Here is a 23,828-nt window from a genome sequence, read left to right as displayed (position 1 = left end):
TGGATTCGTACATACTTTTTCGCTCGCCTACTCTTTTTCCCATACTAAATAGTAGGGAAGTATGCGGTTTGGAACGCAGCAACAGTTTCGGAACCGGGAGTGAGGGGCGGGGCTTAACACGTCATAGTTACACTACCCATACACGTAATTTTATTTTGATAAATATAAGCTGTTTTCACATGGATTTTGATCGGACCTATGTCTACAATATTTAACAAATAAATAAAGTCACTTTTATATTTCCCCACAGAATTATTACAGGTAATTTTTTTGTTCTGTTATTGTGAAGAAACTTTTGGGTAATTGTATGATCCTCTCTCTCTATGAAAATCATTAAAAAAATTATACTGAGGGACATGATGACAGCACCTCATCAGGAGAGGATCCCCGTCCCTCAACTTCCAAGAGAGGTTCAGCCAGCAGAACACCAAGAGCCAGAGGACGGGGGGAGAGCAAGAACTGGTATTAAAGCTGAGATGTCAACCAGCACATCTGAAGAGAGAAGGAATGACGTTGACGTTCCAGATGTGACGCCATCACCTTCAGACCATTGGAATTTAAATGTCAAAGTATGAAGCTTTTATAATATAGGCTAAATGGATCTTTATGAGCAGGCGGCTGAGAGACAAGTTCGAAGGGACCGTCTGCAAAGTGCAATATAACCCAAACGACCCAACGACTACAGCATCAACTCATAGTCAAAAATACAAAAATAGTCATTAACTTCAATGTTACAAACTGTAGTGTCTCCCAATTCAGTTTACACATCAATGGTGACCCACTGCCACTGGTCATACTACACTGCTTTTGCACATTTTATATTATGAAGAATATTCAATAACTTCACTGTAACACACCAAATTTAGTTTACACATCACTGCTCTAATGTTAGTTATACAAAACTTAGTTTGAGAAGTAATTGCACATAAAAAATAAGTAGGCCTATGCTTTACACAAATTGTATTGTTACCATAGGCAGCTAACATAATAGTTACAACCATTTTACAACCTTTTTCTAAAAAAGGGTGAAGTTATTGATTTTATTTCATAATAAATAATCATACAAATTATGCATTAATTATCAAACTAATTATTGTAGTATAACCAGCAGGAGAGTAGTGATGTGTGAACTTAATTTGGTGAGAGTACAGTGTGTCACAGTGAAGCTATACATAGTTCCCACATGACGTCACAACATACGGGCATTTGCCGACCCGGCGCCATTTCTGAGGGCAGAACACAACATTCTTACAATGCAGAACATGAGAAGAAGAAGCTGAAACGGAAATTTTGTGATTAAAAAGTGAAAATGGTCATCTCCTGCTGGGTCAATGGATGTTCCAATCGTGCCGGAGGTTCAGTTAAATTTAGTTTTTTAGCATTTGCCGACCCGGCGCCATTTCTGTGGGCAGAACAATAGTAGAAGAAGCTGAAGCGAGTTAATTTCGTGATAAAAAGTGAAAATGGTGATCTCCTGCTGGGTCAATGGATGTTTAAATCGTGTCGGAGGTTCAGTTAAATTTGGATTTTACAGTATACCTGTCATTAGACTTCATGAATGTGAGAAGACTAACGTTAAGCTTTTGTCAGAACAACGACGGAGGTTATGGCTGGCGAGGATAAACAGGAAAGAAACTCCCTCAAAACACGCAAGAATTTGTTGTTTTTTATTGCGAGTGTACACAAATATAAGTTAACACTTTGCAGTTTGAATTATGTCCTGTATGAACAAAATGACGAGATATTAAAAACATACAAAAACAACATTGTTTCCACTGTTCGATCGCGCCCGCGACTCTCTCACTCTCACACACACACTCACACACACACATTCCAGCACGGCAATCTCAGATTATGTCCCTAAAGAACCCGCGTATAAAGTAGTTCCGCATTACATTAATTAATTTGCACTTGAGTTTTATTTATTTTCATACCGTGTATATTACCGTGTATATTCATATTCATGCACATATTTCCAGGCTCGGAATTGCTCACATGTATTAAAACTCCTAGCCAATACCAGATAATGATACACATGATAATACTGTATCTGAGGCAAAGCTGCATAATTTGAGGCAATAATCTGAAATTTTCGCATTGTACCTCTCTCTGTCTTGTGTTAATAGAGTCTCTTTATAATCTCTGTCACTTTGTCTCTTCATGATTTTCGTAACATTATAAATGGAAAGAAATATTCGAAATTTGCTTGTAAAACTCATAGACAGTATGGTAAAACATTGTAAACACAGCAGCTTTTGCCCTCAAAGATGGCGTCTCCGGGGAGGTCACGTGACATTAATTGGCCTGTGGGAACTATGTATTGAATAATAATATAAAATGTGCAGAAGGGTTTTGGGATTTTGCACTTTGCAGACGGCCCCTTATTTGAACTTGTCTCTCATTCGGCTGGTTATAGAGACAAATTAATATTATAAAGCTCGTTTTGAGGAGAATTGGGTTGTAGCTCGTTGACTAGGTTATATGATTGTAACTAGGTGTCGTTTGTGTTTTAACAACGTTTAGCTCAAGAATTTCTCCCATCCTAATTTTTTTTTTCCACCACCACGTTCCTTTAGGGGCTCCGTATTATTAGGCCTACTGTTATTATTAATAATAATAATTTTGCATGCAGCTGCCACACACAAATATAATTCAATAGCAATTACAATATTTGATGATTTTATTTATTTATTTATTTATTGCAAAACTGTGCAGCACTTTCATATATATTTATATATGATATGGATCCATAATAGAAGGATGATTGGATGAGGGATGTCTATCTACATGTACATGTATGGATATCTATCTACAAACAATATCAAATTATACAGATAAAATAGTATGTGTGTTACACAAGTGTTACAACTAACCCCTCTGTCTGTTTCAATTAACCCTGCATATGGGGTAAGTTGCAACATTTGCACTTCTGTCACTTTCAGTGAAACTGTACGAAAATGGTAGGTCCTAGAAAAAAACTTTAAGTATTCATTTGTAGCAAGCAGAGATGTGTATGTTGCTTGTGTAAAAAAAAAAAAAAAGTTTTTTAAAATAATTGGGCCAAAACCAAAATGTGTTAGGTTGTGCCCTGCGCTCCCCTACGCATGTGTATGACGGCATTGTTTCCACAGATTCCTTTTTTGTTATGAAGACCGGTTTCAAAAACTTCCACTTTGAAACCCATTTTAAAAGTTTGCGTTTTCAGGCACCCACAACGCCCAATGTCGTGTAAATTAACAGCCAAAACATATAAAAAGTTTTACGTTTTTAGTTGAAAACAGTGTTGTGTAAACAGCCCCTCAGAAACAAAGCTTCTAAAATGCTCAGCTATCCCAAAAGTTCTAATTGAAATAAAAGGCAATCATGAACATATTAGAAAATGTTTACATATTTTAAAAACATAACATAAAACATTTATATTTTTTTCTACTTTTTCAATCTAACTTGGATCTCTCTTCTTTATCCCCTCAAGCTTTATGTGCTCTTCACACTCCAGACCAGTCGGTGGTGGAACGGCACTCTTTAAGTTGGTTTCCCAAACCACCAGAAACAGTAGAAGAGACACGCACTGAACAGAAGCTGTTTCAAAACAAAAGATTTGCAAAGTATTTTAAACTTCACGAATCAGTTTTTTAAGCTATCACTATTATAAGTGAAGAGATGCATTCAGACCAGCAGGAAGAACAGAAACCTGTGAAAATGGAGTTTATTGAAGATTACTGTGAGAAACCTGTAAAAATGGAGTTTATTGAAGATTACAGTGAGAACAGGAGTGATCCTGATCAAGAACCCCTCAGAGTGAAGCTTGAAGAGACTGAAAAACAGATAGGTTGGTGTTTATTTTTGATTCTTCATTTATGATACTGTGAAACATTAAAGTTATAAAACTTTAGCAGTTCTTTAAAGGTTAGTCAGTCAGTATAACATTTGTCATACCTACATAAAATTAGAATTTTACTAAAGATGCTCACAAATATTAAAACTGCTTTAGTATCAAAAGTACAGTTTTTTTAAAGATAATGGCACAGTTGATTGTATCTGAGTGGTGGTTTGCTGGAGTGCTATTATGTAGCAGTTAAAGGGATTGTTCCCCCAAAAATAGTTTATTCACCCTTATCATTAAAAAAAGCTGGATGAATCTAGTCTTCTGCAGAACTATATATATATATATATATATATATATATATATATATATATATATATATATATATATATATATTTATTTATTTATTCCAAAACAAAACACTGAGAAGTTAAAAATAATAAATAAATAATAAAATAATAAAATGCTTTGAAAAATAATAAATGCTTTGAACAACATGAAGTTGTATAAATAACTGCATTTTCTGTGAACAGCTTTGAACGGTTCAATAAATGTCTTACTACAAATGCAATATGGTGCACAATACAACAAAATATTAAGTCAAGTCATCCTCATTTTTATAGCGCTTTTAACAATGTAGATTGTTCCAAAGCAGCTTTACATTGATAATAGGAAATTAAAGTAAAGTGTTTTGGCTTTATAGCAGCTCTAGAATAAAGTTTTTGTCCAGCTAAAGTTAGTTTGATTGATTCACTTCCGTTGCAACGATCATTAGTTATTAACTTAGGGGCCGCTTACATGACACCGTTTTAACAGAAAACTCTTAAGTTCTTTCTGCGCAAACTTCAAAAACTCGAACCAGCGAGAACGCCGATGGCGTGCACATGCGCATTAAGAGTTCAGTCTATAGGTATGTGTGTTTAGATATATGTGCGCAGGCGAGTAGTCCTTCCCCACAAATCAACCCTCAACATACAACTTGTCTGGCCTTAAAATTAATACAGAATATTTAGCGCTTCCACGTAGTCACACGAACCGGAATTATCCCGACAACGCCTTATCTGTAGAGAGGTAAAGGGAGGGGAGGGATGCCTTCTGATCTGAGATGTCATCGCTCTGCTGCAGAATTTCAACGGCATCAACATTGATTCCGTGTGATAATATTAGATCTAGGGTATGATTATGACAATCAGTAGTTCCTGACACATGTTGTCTAACTCCAATAGTATTTAAATGCCAGTCCCAATGCATCTTTTTCATTATCTACATGTATATTAAAATCACCAACAATTATGACTTTACCTGCAACCAGTACTAACTCTGATAGAAAGTCAGCAAATTCTTTGATAAAGTCTGTATGGTGCCCTGGTGGCCTGTATACATTAGCCAGCACAAATCTCAAACGTGATTTATCATTTACACTATATATTGCTATATTAAGAGCCAACACTTCAAAATAATTATATTTGAAACTAGACTTCTTAGTCATTCTAAAAATATTACTATAAATTACAGCAACACCTCCCCCCTTTGTCTTTCAGACGAGGCTCATGTTTATAACAGTAATCTTGGGGGGTGGACTCATTTAAAGTAATTGTTTGGTTTTAGCCAGATTTCTGTCAAACACAGCACATCTAGGTTATTATCTGAAATCATATCATTAACAATAAGTGCTTTTGAAGTAAGGGATCTAATATTCAGCAACCCAAGCTTTATAATTTGCTCATTTGTATTATATCTGTTTTTTAGTTGTTGAACATCAATTAAATTTTTACCCTTAGATGGGTTTGGAAGTTTTTTGTATGTCCTAATTCGGGGAACAGACACAGTCTCTATATGATGATATCTAGGTGAAAGAGGCTCTATGTGATGGGATTTATCTGACCTTGGTGACGTGAGACAGCTAGCAGACAGTCAGTTTAGCCAGTCTCTCTGCTTCCTGACCTGAGCCCCAGATTGTCATGTTTGAGCTCTAAGACTATGTGCCATATTACTAGAGAGAAAAGCAGCACCATCCCAGGAGGGATGAATGCCATCTCTTTTCAACAGGTCAGGTCTGCCCCAAAAACGTTTCCAATTGTCTATGAATTCAATATTATTTTGCGGGTGAGGACAATCTACTAAGTATCTCATCACTCCTGTAAACAGGAAGGGGGCCAGAGCAAATTACAGTGCCTGACATCATACTTGCAAGGTCACACACCTCTTTAACATTAATTTTGGTGATCTCCGACTGGTGGAGTCGGACATCATTTGTTCCGACATGAATAATAATCTTAGAGAATTTACAATTAGCATTAGCCAGCACTTTTAAATTTGCTTTGTCAGGTGCTCTGGCTCCCGGCAAACATGTGACTATGGTGGCTGGTGTCTCTATTTTCACGTTCCGTGTAATAGAATCACCAATAACTAGGGCACATTCAACAGGATTTACAGTGGGTGTTTCACTGAGAGGGGAGAATCTGTTTGAAGTTGTAATCAGAACGGAAGAGCAGTGTTTTGTCCTGCGATTACAGCGCCTCACCGTCACCCAGTTGCCCTGCTGCACCGGCTCTACTTAAGCCGGAACCGAACAATGTAAAGAGTTCACTAAGCTAGTCGCATCAAAAGCAGTATTTAAAACCCTTGTACTCTTACAATTAACCTAGATTAAAGCTTGGATGCGTGTCTCTAGTTCTGAAATCTTCCCCGTCAGCTTTACTATCTCCCTGCATTTATCACATGTAAATCTTGTGCTGACAGAGAAGGATATGCTAAACATGTTGCATGAGGTGCAAGTAACAATAAGAGGAGAAGATGACATGACTAAGTTGTTTGATGGACTTGTAAAAGGTGCGAGAAAAATAAATAAATATAGAGCGCAGCTGCGCACAGATGGCATGCTAACAGGCTAGCGAATTATTAGCGTGTTGTGCTAGCAATAATGATTTAGATTGAAACTAGCGATGTCAGGTTAATGTGTGATGTTGAGTAAGTTAGCCCATATTTAGCAGTATAAACAACAAGGAATGATAGTAAATAATGTTTCAAAACAGAAAGATATACGAAGCTTTTAGACTCACACCAACGCAACAACAGCAGAAGCAATGAGGCAGACAGGAGCAGAGCAAACCATTTAGAGAGCAGAAATCAGAGGTTGGAGGTGGGCTCTTTTGACAGGTTTTATGCACCCACCCAGAACAACTACATAACAAATTAAATTTTACTGTTTTACTGTTAAAAGCATGATTTTTTTTCCCCAGTCTTTGTTTGTAATCAAACTTTGACTTGTATGGTGTTAATAAGTGTTTAGGCCTGTTCACAACAAGAACGCTAACTATTAATATAACTATATTAGAGCAAATGTAAAAGTTGCAAATGCAAAATTAAAAGTTTTTTACTTTTATGTTAGATCTGATGGAAGAGATTAAGGAGAGTGAAGAACTGGATGAAGCGGAGGAGGAACATCAGGTCAAAACTGAAGAAAAATCTTTGAGTTGCTCACAGACCGGAAGTAAACTTGTGATAAGAAGAGCCATCAAAATTTTCACTTGCTCTCAGTGTGGAAAAAGCTTCCCATACAAACAAAATCTTAAAGATCACATGACCGTTCATAGCGGAGAGAAGCCTTTCACATATGATCATTGTGGGACGAGTTTTACACCTAAAGGATCCCTTAAGTCACACATGAAAATCCACACTGGAGAGAAGCCTTTCACATGTGATCAGTGTGGGAAGAGTTTCACACAAAAAAGAACCCTTAATTATCACATGGAGATCCACACTGGAGAGGAGCTGCACACATGTGATCAATGCGGGAAAAGTTTTGTCATAAAATATCTCCTTAAAAGACACAAGAAAATCCACACTGGAGAGAAGCCACACACATGTGATCAGTGTGGGAAGAGTTTCACAGTAAAAGTAGTCCTTGATGATCACATGAAAATCCACACTGGAGAGAAGCCACACACATGTGATCAGTGCGGGAAGAGTTTCACACTAAAAGTAGCCCTTGATGATCACATGAAAATCCACACCAGAGAGAAGCTGTACACGTGTGATCAGTGCGGGAAGAGTTTCACACTAAAAGTAGTCCTTGATGATCACATGAAAATCCACACCAGAGAGAAGCCGCACACATGTGATCAGTGCGGCAAGAGTTTCACACGAAAAAGAGCCCTTAATGATCACATGAACATCCACACTGGAGAGAAGCCGTACACATGTGATCAGTGCGGGAAGAGTTTCACACTAAAAGTAGCCCTTAATGATCACATGAAAATCCACACTGGAGAGAAGCCGTACACATGTGATCAGTGTGGGAAGAGTTTCAGATTGGCAGGTTCTTTTAGAGTACACCTGCGTTCTCATTCTGGAGAAAAAACATTTAACTGTAATCAGTGCAGTAAAAAATTTAATTTGGCAGATTCCCTGAAGAAGCACATGATCGTTCATTCAAAGGAGAAGCCTTACGTGTGTTTGTGTGGAAAGCGTTTTTCTTGGCCGAATAGTTTAAGATTACACCAGAAAAAACACAGTGGTGTGAAGAATCATGTGTGCTTTGTTTGTGGAAAAGCATATTTTACACAGGGTGAACTGAAGCAGCACCAGGAGGGAAGCTGCACACAAAAAAACTCTTACTGAGAGAAGCCGCACACTTGCTATCAGTGCAGGAAGAGTTTCAGAAGTGTTCAAGTGTTCTCATTTTGGAGAAAAAAGAAGCACAAGAAAGTTGATTGTGGCCTGTGGAATGTTGTTCCTCTCCTCTTCAATGGCTGTGCGAAGTTGCTGGATATTGGCAGCACTGGGAGCACTCTCAAATACAACAAATAATGAATTTAACCATATCATTGCCCTTAATTAATAGCCAAGGGAAAAACATAATTTAACTCTTAAATATTTTAATTGTGATCACCAGTTTTCTTCAATAATTTTACTTCACAGAATCCAAAATTCAATTAAACCATTAATTGATTTAGAAGCATTTTAAAAGAAAAGTATGGAGTCTGTCATCCTACCTTAAATTATTTTATAGCCCATCTGGAATGGTCCCTCTGTCGAACAGGGTTCTGCAGTCTGGCAGAATGAAGACAATGTGGTTCCTCGTCCCCATCCACTGACAGAGGGAGATTCTGAGGACTCCTGGCTGGCTCGCCAAAATGTAATAGATTTTTTCTTCTTTTCGCACTTGACTAAAGTCTACCTGGGTCTAGTCTACAATTGACATCCCCAAACGTCTACAGTCAACGTTAGTTTTCCTGTATCTGGGTCTCGTCTACATTTGACGTCCCCGAACGTCTACAATCAACGTTAATTTTCTATATCTGAGTCTCGTCTACAATCGACATCCCCTGGGTCTCGTAACTCTAACTTGCAGTGCAGCAATAACTAGACTCCAGACAATGCCTTCAAATATGCTTTAACCATGGCTGGAGGATCTCAGACAATTTTCAGAGAGAATCCCACCAGCAAAAATAATTAATATAATTTTAACTATAATTTTCCTACAATTTGATTGGTTCTTCATATGCAAACATTTCTGTTACTAGGTAGAAGCCAATTTAGATCTCAAGTCACGAAAAAATGGAAAAGGTTAGATTACTCAATATGTCATGAGACTACTCTAGACAGTATATTTCTGATATCGTCTGGTCAGCATCTGAGATTTTCCATCGACATTTTGTTCAAGTGTTTAGAATGTTAGGCCTAAAAGAGAAGTAATTAAGGATATGATGAGTTTAAAATACAGTTTATTATTGCTATCATTGAAAAATCCATCACAGTTCACAGTGTGACAAGAGCCAGGACAACTGAAAATACATAAGAGCATCCACACTGAAGAGAAGCCATTTCACTGTCCTTCATGTGAAAAAATAAATTAGCTTCCCTACTCAAAACTTCTGGATCTAAACAGGAACTATGATTTCAGACATTATAAGTTCAAACGTAACACAATGTTACGGCGATCTGAGCCATTGTCCTTTCTTCACCATTTCCGCAAGGGTGTGCCGCAAAGGATTTGACACACCAATCTTGTAAAACTTTACTTTTTCTTTGTCTTGTTGCATTTTAAAAGAAATCAAACTCAAAAACTATTTTACACCTTTTCACATACCAAAAACAGTCTATCTGTCTAGACTGTAAACAGACTGTCTAGCACCAACCCTTCCTTCTTCCTTATTCTTCAGAATTATTACGCATACGTAACACGTACAGTATATAACTAGTCAAAATCACGTGATACAATACAAATAACACAACACACACATTAATCAAAAATATAATCACTCACACTTAATTTAAGGAAACATTTTGCAAATGTATTAATGTAGTTATGGCTCTAAAACACAAAATGTCATTCAGTTAGAGTTGTGTCTTCCACAAAATCCTGTCCTCCTAACTAGCTGAAACAAGTAACCACACAATCATCCTAAAACCAACAGTTTCAAGTTTGAGTTTGAGATTTACTCAAAGTTTCTCCTAGAAGAACTATATCTAAGAAGTTGTATTCCTTTATATCATCACCTTTATGATATAAATTGAATTATTATTCATTATTATGATTTTTGTATTGTCCTTTTTTTAATTTCTTATAATGTATGTGTGACTTTTTTTTATTTTACTCTTTTATGAAAAAAAAAAATTCAAAAGTTTTTTACATGTACAACATGTTTGTGTGCTCAAGTGTACTCCGGGAAGTTGACATTTCTCTGAGATTTTTTATTAAATTGTTCTTCATTGTTGTGCTAAAAATATCTAGTTTCTCTACAACTTTTGATGTATTTACCAAGTGCCTATGTAAGAGAAATGATCATGTAGCTTTGTAACTAGATGCTTCTTTGATTCTCCCCTTCTTTGGACATCTTTTAAGTCAATAAAGAGAGAAATATCTCATTCGTTTTCACTTTAATCTAGTTTTTTTTATTTGTTTACCAAATAATAATTGCAAGGTAACGCAAGTCTTTTGCAAGCAAATTGGCAATTGCTGTATGTGTGTATACATGGACTTTTGTTATACTTCCTGTTTCTTTTGCCATCTTTGTAGTTTTTTCATGTTGACTGGGCTTTCCTTTGTCCTCTGTGCTCCCAGGGTTGGATTTACCGCCATTTTGTGTGTCTGGGCCACACACTTCATCTACAAAAGCCATGTCTGAACTCTCTTACCCCTTTTCCACCAATGGGATCCCGGTGCATGTTTCCAGACTTGAATTGTTCCATGTATTTCCCCCTGCAGAAAAGATGGAAAACGTATGAAAGAAATAATGTCAAACTGGTTTGTAACAAAAGTACTTAAAGTACAACTGTGGACAATGTTACTTAACCAATCTGACACAGTTGTAGATCTTTTTTTATATAACTGACAAGGGACAGAGAGAAATAACAGATGCTGTTCTCTCCAGCAACTTTAATGTGTTCCCGGTTGTCATGGAAACTTAACAGCCACCAGTACTATAACATAACATAATAATAAAATAAGGTTTTATTGTCTTTCTAAAGTACTTTATTAATACATTTTTATAAAAGCTATTTATTTGTTGTAATGTATAAGACTCACCTTGGAAAAATAAATTCTTCTGTCAGAGGCAGTTGCACGTCCTGATGTATCTGCTGTCAGATGAGATGGTATAGCCAGGCTATGTCTGTCATTATTCCAACATTATTTTCATAACTTGTTAAGAAACAACAACAACAACAAAACATATCTTCCTTTGAAACCAAAATAACTGATTTCTTGTTGCATTGCTGCATCAATGGGAAGAGAATTACAATTGTATAAATTATGTTCCAAGTGCCCAACCATAGGGAACACTAATCACCATAATGATGACTAAAACAATATTGAATCTGAATAGTTTTACAATTAAGTTAAGACATTAAAGGGGGGGTGAAACACTCAGTTTCAGTCAATCTCATGTTAATCTTGAGTACCTATAGAGTAGTATTGCATCCTTCATATCTCCAAAAAGTCTTTAGTTTTATTATATTTATAAAAGAAAGATAGGCTGTACCGAGTCTTTCCGGAAAAAAACGAGCGGCTGGAGGCGTGCCGTGTGGGCTGTGCTTACGCGCCGATAGCTAACAACACACAGACATTTGAAGTAGTTTTACTCACTGCCTGCGGTTACAACGCACGACCGTGAACCTTTATCGTTGGGACTGCTCCATCCTTAAGCATTAGATGATCTGCAAATCCGGCGTCGAACTGGGCCTTGTTTATAAAACAATCATCGTCGAAATGCAGGGAACAAACAAAGTCCTGTGACTGCAGCCGAGCACAGCGCTTTGATGGGCGTACTGCTTTCGTTGTCCCGTCTCGCTCTGGTCTACGGGTGCGTGCGCGCCCTTCCGGGAGAAGAGCCCTTAGGACCCGTATAAGGAAATTCTGCCCCATCTGACGTCACACAGGCCCATACTCGAAAAAATCTTTCCGAAACTTGTGACAAACCGGAAGGAGTATTTTTGGCACAGAAATACTCCATCAAACGTACAACTTAATTTTTGAAACTTTGTCCATGTTTAGCATGGGAATCCAACTCTTTAACAGTGTAAAAAACTCAGTATGCATGAAATAGCATTTCACCCCCCCTTTAAGTAAAGTTAACTAAAAAAATGTTAATTAGAATCACTGTTTGATTTTACAGTGTAAGTTATAAATGTGTTTTTTATGACTTCACTGTCTGCTGTTTTAGTAGAGTGTAATACGCTTCTGTTTGAAATCACACAGGATTTAAGTAGAAAATCCTGCTACTGTACCATCATGTGATTTGATTGGGTGACCAAATCTTAATGAGCACACCTGTGGCTTCTTACTATTTAAGTCCTAGTCTCAGGGTATGTTTACACAATGTACACAATGGACTCGTGTTCAACATGGCATTTATTTCTTTTACACACACATAGTGTATTACTACGTATCAAAAAGCTACTAATTACAGTCAGAGATGGTCTTATTATCAGTGTTGAGGGCAATGCATTACAAGTAACACAAGTTATGTAATCAGATTACTTTTCCGAGTAACTAGTAAAGTAAAGCATCTTTTTAATTTACAAAAATATCTGAGTTACTTTTTCAAATAAGTAACACAATTTACTTTGTAGTTTTGGCAATTTCTTCACTGTTTTCTCGCTTTTTGCTCACGGGTTTCTCTATAGAGCTCCCCCTACAGCTTCGGAATAGATATTTGACAACACTGTTGTAAAAACTCGTTGGTGACTCTCCCCCCTCCCATCTTCTCCCTCTGGTCATGTGCATTTGTTTTCAAAGAAGCCGGCGAACGCACATTGCCATGTCCACTGAGATATGTATGATACACAGAAGGCTAGTATATAAATGTATGTGTGCAGTGCCGTAAAGCAATTCGTTACATCGCAAGACCTGATATCACGCGATACTTCCTGGCCCGCTGGCCCAAAGTTGCAAGGGTGTTTTTTCCGCTCACAGGCGCTAGGGGAAAGCGAGACGGCCACCATTCAACCTCAAAAAAGTCATATAACCATTCCAATGACTCCGAAGCTGTTCAGTTTAGGTAAATTAAGCTAAAAAAACTGCATAGTTCCCCTTTAAACCATAAGCAAAAAATACTTAAGATTTTTTATTATTATTATTATTATTGGTGAAGTAAGTGTTAAACCTTCTTCTCCTGCATCCTCTTCTTCTGCAATCCAGAATGGCAGCACAGCTGAAAGGTTTGTTTGAACTGCGTTCTCTACTGTACACTCGTGAATTTGCATTATTAATATTAATATTTTAATGTTAGTTTGAAGTAAAAAAAAACAAACAAAAAAACAAAAACAAGCCCAGCCCAGTTGAGGTTAAGTTACGCAAAAGTAATGTAACACATTACTTTCTTAAAAAGTAACTAAGTAACACAAATAGTTAATTTTTAGGGGAGTAACGCAATATTGTAATGCATCACAAGGGATTCCATGGCTCTATCATTGAAGAGCCTAATGGAACACTTTTGCCTTGATAACCAATCACATTATGACATCATTGAATCTGGTTCAGGTGACAAATATTAATCTGTTTAACAGTGTGTGTTCAACACAAACACCCACAGCCATAGTTTTAGCAAGATGTTGACCACTAGAAAAAAAACATTGAGTATGAATTGAGAAGCTAAGGGGAAAAAAAACTGAGCACATCATGCTTTGTCGTCAACTTTGTAGTCTGTTCTTCAGTTCATATTCCACTCTTCTATTAGCTTGATCTTTATCTGTAATCACAACTATTTTAACTAAATTGCTGTTTGGTTCAGTGTTTCTCTGCTCCCTACAAACTCAAATCCACCCCACAGACCATATAAAATAAATGCTTGTAAGAAGTTCTGCTGGAAACTGAAGATCTCAGGAGCCAAAGGTGACAAAAAATATGCTTTTTTCCCCCAGTTTTTTTATTTTATGTAGAGGTGTGTGGGAGAGATGAAGTGTGAAAACCAGAGCGGAAACTGACCAGTGCATTGGAATGTTTGCTTTTTAATGCTGAAAAACGACATTCAAATCTGTTATACATTGAGGTTCAATCAAATTACATCAACACATATTATTTTTGTTATATGTAAAATATATATTTCATGGCATCAAACTTTTCTTAAGTTGTCAACACTGTTCTTGAAAAAAGCTCGTACAGGATCTAATCATCTGTTGTTTTGTTTTCTTGCAGAAATTGGAGTAGACTGTACAGACAAATTAATTCTGATGAATGAATATGACTCTCTTCACATTATTACTGTTTTCAGTAATGACTTTATTTTGTACCATTCACAATTAGAAGTGAGTTCTAATGTGTTTATTGTGATTCTGAATGTCACCGTGGGATTCATTTGGACCAAATGAATCTTCTCTTCTGGTTAGCATGGCGTAATTGTAGATAACTACACTATCTGGAGGCACAATAAGTCTTACTAAATCGAAGACGTTTTCATGTGTGAAGTATTCATGTATTTTGATTGTAAATTATTTGCAAGTAACAAAATATTTCAGAATCAAATTCATAAAGATCCTTTTTTTGCTAGTGTTACCTTGGTACTGAAGCTTCCAGTACACACACATACATATAACAAGAAGCTTCATAAAATGTAAAAATAAAAATAGGCACAGATAGTTTTAGTCAGAACCAACATGTACAAATATTTAACATTTTTACAGTATTGTGTATAATAATAGGACCAAATTAATTTACAAAAAAAATGTGTACAGCAACATGACTCTCCTAATGCAGATGACCCTGCTATGAATATGGAAACAATGATTTTTTCACTAGACTAAAATGAGGAAACATTATTAATAATCACCTTGCTTCTTTGAATATTTCCTATTATTCCGGGGGCCGATTTCTCCCCTTAAGACAATCCTAAGTGAAGTCCTGATAATCTTAATGGTTCTACAGATTATCTTATCAGATTTTCCTGTGGTGTGAGAGTGAACGAAAACTGCTCGGAAGAACGCCGGAGCCGGCCCGATCGCGAATCAAGTCGTAGTGTGTGCATTTGGAGGATTATAATTCTGAAAATTGGTTGAAACTGCCCTTATGTCTGTGGTCTCCCACAGTTTTAAAATCAGTTAAGATTTTTTTTTTTTAATCATAGAATTTGTATTGTTGCAAACTGCATTTTTACATTTTATACCACCCCACCGACCATAAACAACCCTACCCAGCCCCAACAAAGCAATCCCCAATCTGAACAACAGGACATCTGAAGAGGGGAGAAAGAAAGTATTAAAGAAATTTAAATAAATAAAATAAAAGAATTACATAGATGCATACATATACATACAAGCAAAAATACAGGAATAATTTAGATGATAATATTAGTACCAAAAATTAATTAAATAAATAACAATAAATAAATAATACACACACACACACACACACACATACATATATATATATATATATATGTGTGTGTGTGTGTGTGTGTGTGTGTGTGTACTCAATATGTGTACTCATGTGTACTCAATATACCCCACTCAATCTATATCTAAGGTTTGTAAATCATTGAAGAATGTAATAAATTGTTTTTCAAAAAAAGATTCCCCCCTACCGCTTATATTGTACTTAATTTGTTCATGTTTTTTTTTTATTTTTTTTTTTAAAGGCCAAATATTTGAGCCAAACTGAGATAGAAGGGGGTTGTGGGGAGGTCCAAGATAACAGTATTCTGTGCCTAGCAAGAAGAGATGCAAAAGCTACGGCATCAGCCTGTCTACGGCTTAAAGGCTGACACCGAGATGAAACACCAAAGGTTTTACAATCAAAAGGCAAACAGCTAACTTGACCCCTAGGACATCAGAAACTATTTAAAAGAAAGAATTCCAAAAGTTTTGTCACTTGGGACAAAATACAAACATATATGGTTAAGGTTACATGGTGAAAGTTTACATTCATCACACAAATCTAAAACATTGGGATATATTTTAGAAAGTTTTGTCTTCGAGAGATGAGCTCCATGAATAGTTTTAAACTGTATAAAGCTAAGCCTAGCACACGAAGTAGTGGTACGTACATTGTATAATACTCTACTCCAGTAGTCATCCTCAAACTCTTAGTCAAGTTCCTCTTCCCAAGCCCTGATAGTTTTAATGTTGTGAGCATTATCCTTTGACAAGATAATGGCATATATCTTTAAGATTACACCCAAGTGAAGATTCATTTTAAAAGCCTCTTCCCATGTAGACTTTGTAGGCAAAGAGGGAAACCCGGAGAACAGAGAAAAGGCACAGTGCCTAATCTGAAAATAATGAAATAGGTGAGAGGGAAGGAGATTAAATGATGAGGATAATTCAGAAAAACTTGCAAACACATCATTAATGAAAAGATCTTTCAAAAGCATTTCAGACTTTTCTTTTCCCAGAAAGAGTATACGGAATCAGAAACGGGAAAAAAGAGATGATTATTGTGTATAGGAGCCATGGTTGATGCCGAGGTAAATTTAAAATGACGCAGAAATTGAAAGAATATTTTGAGAGAAGAGCATATTATTGGGTTTTTCGTGTAATGTGAAAGGGACATAGGGAGATAAGAGAACACCATAGCAGGGAGAAATGTTAAAATACAGGACTTAGCTTCTAAGTGGCACCATGGTAAAGAGGAGGTTGGTACCCAGAACACCAATTTCTGAATATTCGCCGCCCAAGAAAGCGCACCGGTCAAGGGTTGGGAAAGGAAAGCCCTCCACTTAGTCGACTTTTTTGGAGCAAAATTTTGAAAACTCTAGGAGTTTTTCCTGCCCATATAAAAGAGGAGATTCATTTGTATTGAAGAAATATTTTGGTAGAAACAGAGGAATAGCTTAAAAGAGGTTAAGAAATTTTGGCAGAATGTTAATTTTTAAAGTATTGCCTCAAAACGAGAAGCTAAAAGTTTGGCTAAAATCTTAACATCAGCATTGAGGAGGCTAATAGGTCTGTATGAGTTACATAATGTCGGGTCTTTCCCATTTTTAAGCAATAGATGCTTGTCTCAGTGTTGGGGTCAACATACCTAGCTCTAAAGATTCCTCAAATACAGATAAAAGAAGCGGAGCCAATTTAGCATGACATTTCTTATAGAATTCAGAGGGCAGCCCGTCTGGCCCAGGGGATTTCTTAGATTGCAATGAATTAATTGACTTAATGATCTCCTCTAAGACAATGGGTCTATCAAGTTCAGATGCTAAAAGAGAGTTAACCTTAGGGAAGTTGATAAGCCCAAGAAATTGGTTCATTTCTTCTTTATGGTCCAAAGCTTCAGTTTTGTACAGGGAGGAGTAAAAGTTTTTAAGAGTGGAATTGATCTCTTAAGGATCTGAGGTTAATGTGCCAACGGGCTGCGCAATTGAATTTGAGTAATAAAACGGGAAGCCGCTCGTCTGCGCAGCTGGTGGGCCAGGAGTCGACCGACCTTATCCTCATATTCATAGTAATTGCCACAAGTGTCTTTCTAACAAAAGTCTTTCTGCATCACCTGTGGATAAAATATAAAATTCTACCTGCAAATTAAGCCTTTGTTTATGTAGCTCATAAATATTGATTATGATGAGTATATTGGTCATCTAAAGCTTGAATATTGTCAGATAACTTTTTTATCCTATTCCTCCGCTCTTTAATAACATAAGCAGAGTAAGAGATTATCTGTCCTCTTAAAAAAAGCTTTTAAAATTTCCCAAACTAAGGAATATGAGATTTAATCGGTTCGATTAGTAAGGAGAAAATCATCTATTGAATTAGAAATATATTCACAAAATGCTGAATCAAATAGGAGTAAAGAGTTTGAACCTCCAGGGAGGTCGAAAGTGCTCAGTTTAAGTGCTAAGTCAAGACTTAGAGGGGCATTGTCTGAAACAACAATAGGCAGATATTCAGTTTACAACCTGAGGAATTAGAGAATTATTCATAAAAAAAAAATCTATACGAGAAAAAGATTGATGGACATACGAATAGAATGAATATTTTCTCGCTGTGGGATTAAAGTGTCTCCATGGGTCAATGTACCCATTCTGAACCATAAACTCAGAAAATGTCTTTGACATGGCAGAGGGAGCTTTCATAACAGTACTTGATTTATCCAAATCTGGATCAATAACACAGTTTAGATCTCCTACAATTATCAAAAGATGTGTGTTCAGAGCTGGGATCTTAGAGAATAAATTCTGAGCAAAGAGAGTGTTATCAAAGTTTGGGGCATGTACATTTACCAAAACTACTGGCGTTTGTGAAATTTTCCCTTTCACAATTAAATATCTACCATTCATATCAGAAATGACATTGTCAATAGCAAAAGGCACAGTCTTGTTAATTAAAACGGCAACTCCTCTTAACCAGGAATCAAAGTTGGAATGAAACAAGTGTTATATCCAGTGAGTTTGGAGTCAGTGTCAGATGAGTTTCCTGGAGGAATACAACGTCAGATTTTTGTTGTTTTAAATGTGCCAAAATTTTGGATCTTTTAATGGGACCATTCAGTCCTTTCACATTCCAAGTCAAGAATCTAACTGAACTTCTGGTGCTGTTCATCAAGTTAAGTTAATATGTAATTAGAGGAGGTCAAAAGCGGAGGAGAAAAAATAGTATATATATATTTATATATATAAAAGTACTCAATTTCTTCTCTCCATTCCCAAATAATGGAGGCAGAACGGCAAAACTCAGGAACATCCGATGCTGGTAAACCCTACCAATTCGCATCTATGTCGCATGAAGGCACTCCCGATTCCAAACATATATGGAGTAACAGAGAACATTCATTTCAGGCAACATGAAAGCACATATTTGCCTAAATTCACTCGGTTAACAGTTAGAATTGTATTAAGATTACAATAGCTTATACAATGGTGTCCTTTGCATTTCTATCTCTACAAGATACTAGGATGTTGAATACCGTTTGTTAAACCATCACTGTGCTTCTTTGGGACAGTCGAATTGAAGCTTCTCATCGCCGAGGTTGATCAGCAGGCGAGCAGGGAACCTAAGAGAGAACTGCGCGCTCTTCTCACGCAGGCTGTTTCTCACTGCTATAAGTGCCGCCCTGAAAATCAGGAAAAATTAAAACCTTACGGCTCTGATGGAAGAGTTGGTTCCAATTCTCATGCCGAACATTCTTTTCTTTGTCGTTAAAGTAGTGAAACCGCACGATCATTACTCTAGGCCTTTGATATTCCCGGTCAGCCGAAGGCACGGGCCCAATACGGTGCGTATTGGAAAGATTTCTGACCCGAACACATAACACATCCTGGAAAAAGTGTGACATAAAGGTAACCGGATCACTCCCTTCTACTCGCTCTGGGATGCCGATGACACGGAGATTGCAACGCCGAGAGCCTGACTCCAAGACCTCCACTTTATCGGTGAGTTGTTTATTAGCCGAATTCAACTTTAGCACTGCCTGTTCCAGTGCTACAATGCAGTCGCTGTAATTGTTCAAGTGCTTATCGAGCTCGTCAATGTGCCGTCCTTGTGATTCAATGTTCAATTTAAAACTCTCAAAGGACGCAATAACTGGGGCAAGAGCAGTCAATGGCTGCTTTCACCTGTTCTGCGATGGTAGATGATAGCTTGGAGATCAAAGTGGCACGGAGATATTCCAGATCCAGCGGCAGCTTGTCGCCATGACTCTCTGTCACGGTTGCTGACGATTTAAGTTTCCTTTGCCTTTCAGAAGCCATAATTCTTTCCAAGCAACACTCCTAGAATAAGTGATTTAAAAATGAAACCACCAAGTGTGTTAAAAGCTTTAGGTAGCTTGAAAGATATAATTGAAAGACAAAATGCTCGGGAGCTTAAATTAAGATTGTTAAGATTTTAAAATCATCGAGTGTGTCCCAGGCCCCAGGCCTAAACTGAACATTCAATCAGAGTTTCCACTGACAGACCAGACGCCGATTCAGCATGTTGACAGCAAACTGCCACCGACGTGAGCCTGAGCTCCATCAGCTTGGTGCGACAACTTTACATACTTCACATACTTTTGAAAATCCAGTGTGTAGTTGATCCTGAGTTTTCAGGCAGACCATTAAAGAATGCGACACACACGTCTCCCGGACATCCTGTACAACCAATCAGCACTAAAATGGTGATGATGTCACAGTGCTTGACACTGGTGGGCGTGTCTTGTCTCCTTAATGGGAACTCGTTGCCTGCTGCATTCACCCCGTCCACATCCTCTTGATTCAACAGCGGTATCTCTGATTCATTCACTCCGTTTCCTGATGAATATGAAATACAGAGAAAAAGAAAGAAATTAAAAAGAGAAAATGTGGAGATCAAGTCTGTAGTAATTTCTTTCAGACTTTAAAATGTCAACAATTTACAATCAATTTACCAATGAACAAAATCTTTTAAATAACACACTGTCAGTAGCACATTTGAATTATTTTATAAGTTCAATCTTGTTTGCGCAATTGTTCTTTTCCACAAATGAACATGACATTTATTATATTTTTGAACTCGTGCAAACTCAAATGTAATGTTTACCTTTACAACTAGTTGGATTAAAAGATTCACCAGTATGCAATTCCTTTTAAGGACAAACACTCTTTCATTCATTCACATTCATTTTTGACTATAGTAGCTTGTGTTGAGGGGATTTTGTTGGATATTTGAACAGATCAGAGTGTAAAATGGTGTTTGAAATATGATTGAATAAACTGACTGAAGCCACATCACACACATACGTACACACACACTGCTGCTCTTTTCGTTTTGTTGTCCGCGAGTGCTGAATTACTACTCAGGTCAGTGTATCTCACAGATTAAAATTGTGGGGTAACACAGCGCTGTTTACTTTGTCAAAACAATCATACTAAAAATACATTTGAGTGTGTTGAAAGTTATGTTGTAACCTTACTCTGTGTGACAGAAAATCATACGGAGAGCAGCAACTTTAGTTTCTGCTCTGAAAGCTGCAAGACCAGCCGAATGCTCTGTGTGTGTGTTAGAAATCAGGAATGGTGAGAGAACATTGTTCTTGGTACATTATTTTACTTCAAACCGAACTTGGGTCTTAATCTGACAAAGTTTAAATCCCGTCTGGCTAGCGCGCTTACCATAATGTTCACGCGTTAGGTCAGTAGGTGGAGAGTAGTTGGACTTTTGTGGCAGTTTGAAGACATTCGACCACATGAGTGTTTACACTACAAAAGTAATCCAATCAAATGCATTTTCGACTACCTCTGGAAGTGGTCGAAAGTGGACAAGCTCAAGTTCAAAACGTTTACACCTGTATTTAGTGCCGTCCACTTGTGATCCAATCCACCAAAACACATCTTGCATCCTCAATAAACAAGCTACAGTTAGTCCAAAATGCAGCCGCTAGAGTTCTTACTAGATCAAGAAAATATGATCATATAACACCGATTTTATCATCACTACATTGGCTACCTATAAAGTTCCGTATTAATTACAAGGTATTGCTACTGACTTATAAAGCCCTAAACGGCCTAGCTCCAGTCTATTTAGCGGATCTTCTATCACCCTATAATCCATCGCGCTCTTTAAGATCAATAAATTCAAGGCTTTTGGTCATACCTAGGATATCCAGATCAACCAAAGGAGGGAGAGCATTTTCACATTTGGCTCCAAAACTCTGGAATAGCCTTCCTGATACTGTTCGTTGCTCGGACTCACTCTCCCAGTTTAAAACTAGATTAAAGACGCATCTTTTCAGCCAGGCATTCATATAATATTGTTAATCTCACAGTTTCAAACTACAATCCGGCCTCTAGTTCATAAATGCCAGAGGAGAACTGGCCCCCGACTGAGCCTGGGTTCTCCCAAGGTTTTTTTTTTCTCCATTAGGTCACCTGATGGAGTTTTAGGACACCATTAGGCCGCTTGATGGAGTTTTTTCGGTTCCTTGCCACTGTTGCCTTTGGCTTGCTCAGTTGGGGATATTTTGGGGATATTTAATTTTATTCTATCAATCAATAAATTCCACTAGAAACAAACTTTGTTGTATTATTTTATTTTAATACTGTGAAGCTGCTTTGATACAATCTGTATTGTGAAAAGCGCTATACAAATATACTTGATTTGATTTGATTTGACATCTTTATACCAGGTGTAAACAGGGTCTCAGTTTAAGTTTGCTGAACACTGACGTAAAGATGCTGGTCTAAAAAGCTGTGAGTGAAGAGTCTGTTCTATCTCCGCATTCTGTGTGAAGATGAAATGCTGTATGAAAGTTATAATAAAAGTGGCTCTGATCTGCATCATCCTAAAGTGTCAGAGATGATCTGAACTACACCTGTGAATCAGCACGGGTCTGGTGTTATGTCGCTCCAAGAGAAAGTAAGAATTGAACTGTGTATCTGGTGTTTTGTCATTTCGGAGCAGGTGTACCAACTACTAGATCTAGTCACACATGCAAATAGTGTTGTCATAAGTACTGACTTCGGTACCAAGTCAGTACTGAAATATTGAAATTGTGCTGCTTTGAGCACTGTTGAGCTTTGAGTGACTCAATGCGTCGGTACTTTTGAAAATACTACATGCAAACGCATGTTTATTTCACAATGTAGTTCAATAGGAGATTTTGAAACTAATCCTAAATTTCAGACCAAAATAATCTACAAAATGTCTGTAGTTGAGAAGTTTGATCTGAATTGACTGTAAAAAGAAATATAAGCAGAACTGATGTAGACTAGAGCGACTCACCTCTGACAATAACACTGAATGCCTTGCATGAAACCCCACTGTTGGATTCGACCTGTAGTTTATAATCTCCAGAGTCTGTGGTTCTGAAGTTTGTGATGGTCAGAGGTCCAGTCGTCTCGACCAGCTCTAGTCTGTCTTTGATTTTCCCATCAGCAACATCATACTGTATGTCTCTCTGTTCTCTGGTCTTTCAGCAATAAGAGACTCTTGAGGTCTAAACATCCAAACGATCTGATCATCTCTCTGTATTTCAGCATCAGTCTTCAGATTGACAACATTTCCCTCCATCACTAATACTATGAAATGCCAGATCTGACTTAATAATAAATAAATAAATACAAAAATATTTTTCCACATTTATTTATTTATTCATTTATTTATGTATGCATTTATTTTTTCCACTTTTATTTATTTTCACATTTATTTATGTATATATGTATTTATGCCCACATTTATTTATTTATACATTTATTTATTTATTTATGCATTTATTTATTAATACATTTCTTCCTCTCTATGCTAATGAGGGGGGTGTGTTTTACCTCAGACATAGCAATCGAGCTCAGAGTGGCAGTGCTGAAGCTTTGAGGATACAGCGACACCCTGTGGTGTGAACAAACGAAACGCCAGAGGTGTATGGATGTGCCTTTGCAAGAAGTCCCACAGGGAATGAATGACTTAGTCATTCATATTAGCAATATATCCAAAATCTTATATCACGGGTTAAGTCATTTAATATCACCTTAACTGTATGTATATAGGGTTACCATCTCTATTCCGGACATGGAAAACAAACTGTTCCAAATCCGGTCGGGATTTCTAAAATGTCTTCTAAAATGCTGTGTCCTCAAAGCTTCAGCACTGCCACTCTGAGCTCGATTGCCATGTCTGAAGT

At 37.1% G+C, this 23,828-nt stretch overlaps 1 protein-coding gene and 2 long non-coding RNA genes across 3 annotated transcripts in view; 2 read left to right on the top strand and 1 right to left on the bottom strand.

The window, feature by feature from the left end:
• Window positions 1-1,172: 1,172 nt before the first annotated feature.
• The window catches only part of LOC311085739, an 82,105-nt gene continuing 59,449 nt past the window's right edge, over window positions 1,173-23,828 (top strand). Inside the window, exon 1 of the long non-coding RNA XR_014606929.1 lies at window positions 1,173-1,509. This is a non-coding gene — a long non-coding RNA (uncharacterized lncRNA). The remainder of the gene's footprint in view (window positions 1,510-23,828) is intronic.
• On the top strand, window positions 3,561-8,629 carry LOC311085271 (uncharacterized protein). The gene is made up of 2 exons (XM_084117710.1): window positions 3,561-3,829; window positions 7,215-8,629. Exons 1-2 carry the CDS (start codon window positions 3,661-3,663, stop codon window positions 8,444-8,446), a joined length of 1,401 nt encoding a protein of 466 aa, XP_083973836.1. The 5' UTR covers window positions 3,561-3,660; the 3' UTR covers window positions 8,447-8,629.
• Window positions 16,801-23,320, bottom strand: LOC311084573. The gene is made up of 2 exons (XR_014606553.1): window positions 22,934-23,320; window positions 16,801-20,484 (listed from the first exon to the last, which is right to left on the bottom strand). It is a non-coding gene; the product is annotated as an uncharacterized lncRNA (long non-coding RNA).

This window comes from Abramis brama, assembly GCF_963993115.1.
Source record: "Abramis brama genome assembly, chromosome: 6".
Classification (NCBI taxonomy): Eukaryota; Metazoa; Chordata; class Actinopteri; order Cypriniformes; family Leuciscidae; genus Abramis; species Abramis brama.
Note: the sequence above shows the minus strand (reverse complement) of the source record. Positions and strands in the feature narration are given on the sequence as shown.

Coding starts and splice junctions, on each gene's coding strand:
- LOC311085271 (XM_084117710.1), top strand. CDS start 3,661: ATGCATTCAGACCAGCAGGAAGAACAGAAACCTGTGAAAATGGAGTTT. Junction 3,830..7,214: donor AGAGACTGAAAAACAGATAG/GTTGGTGTTTAT, acceptor CTTTTATGTTAG/ATCTGATGGAAGAGATTAAG.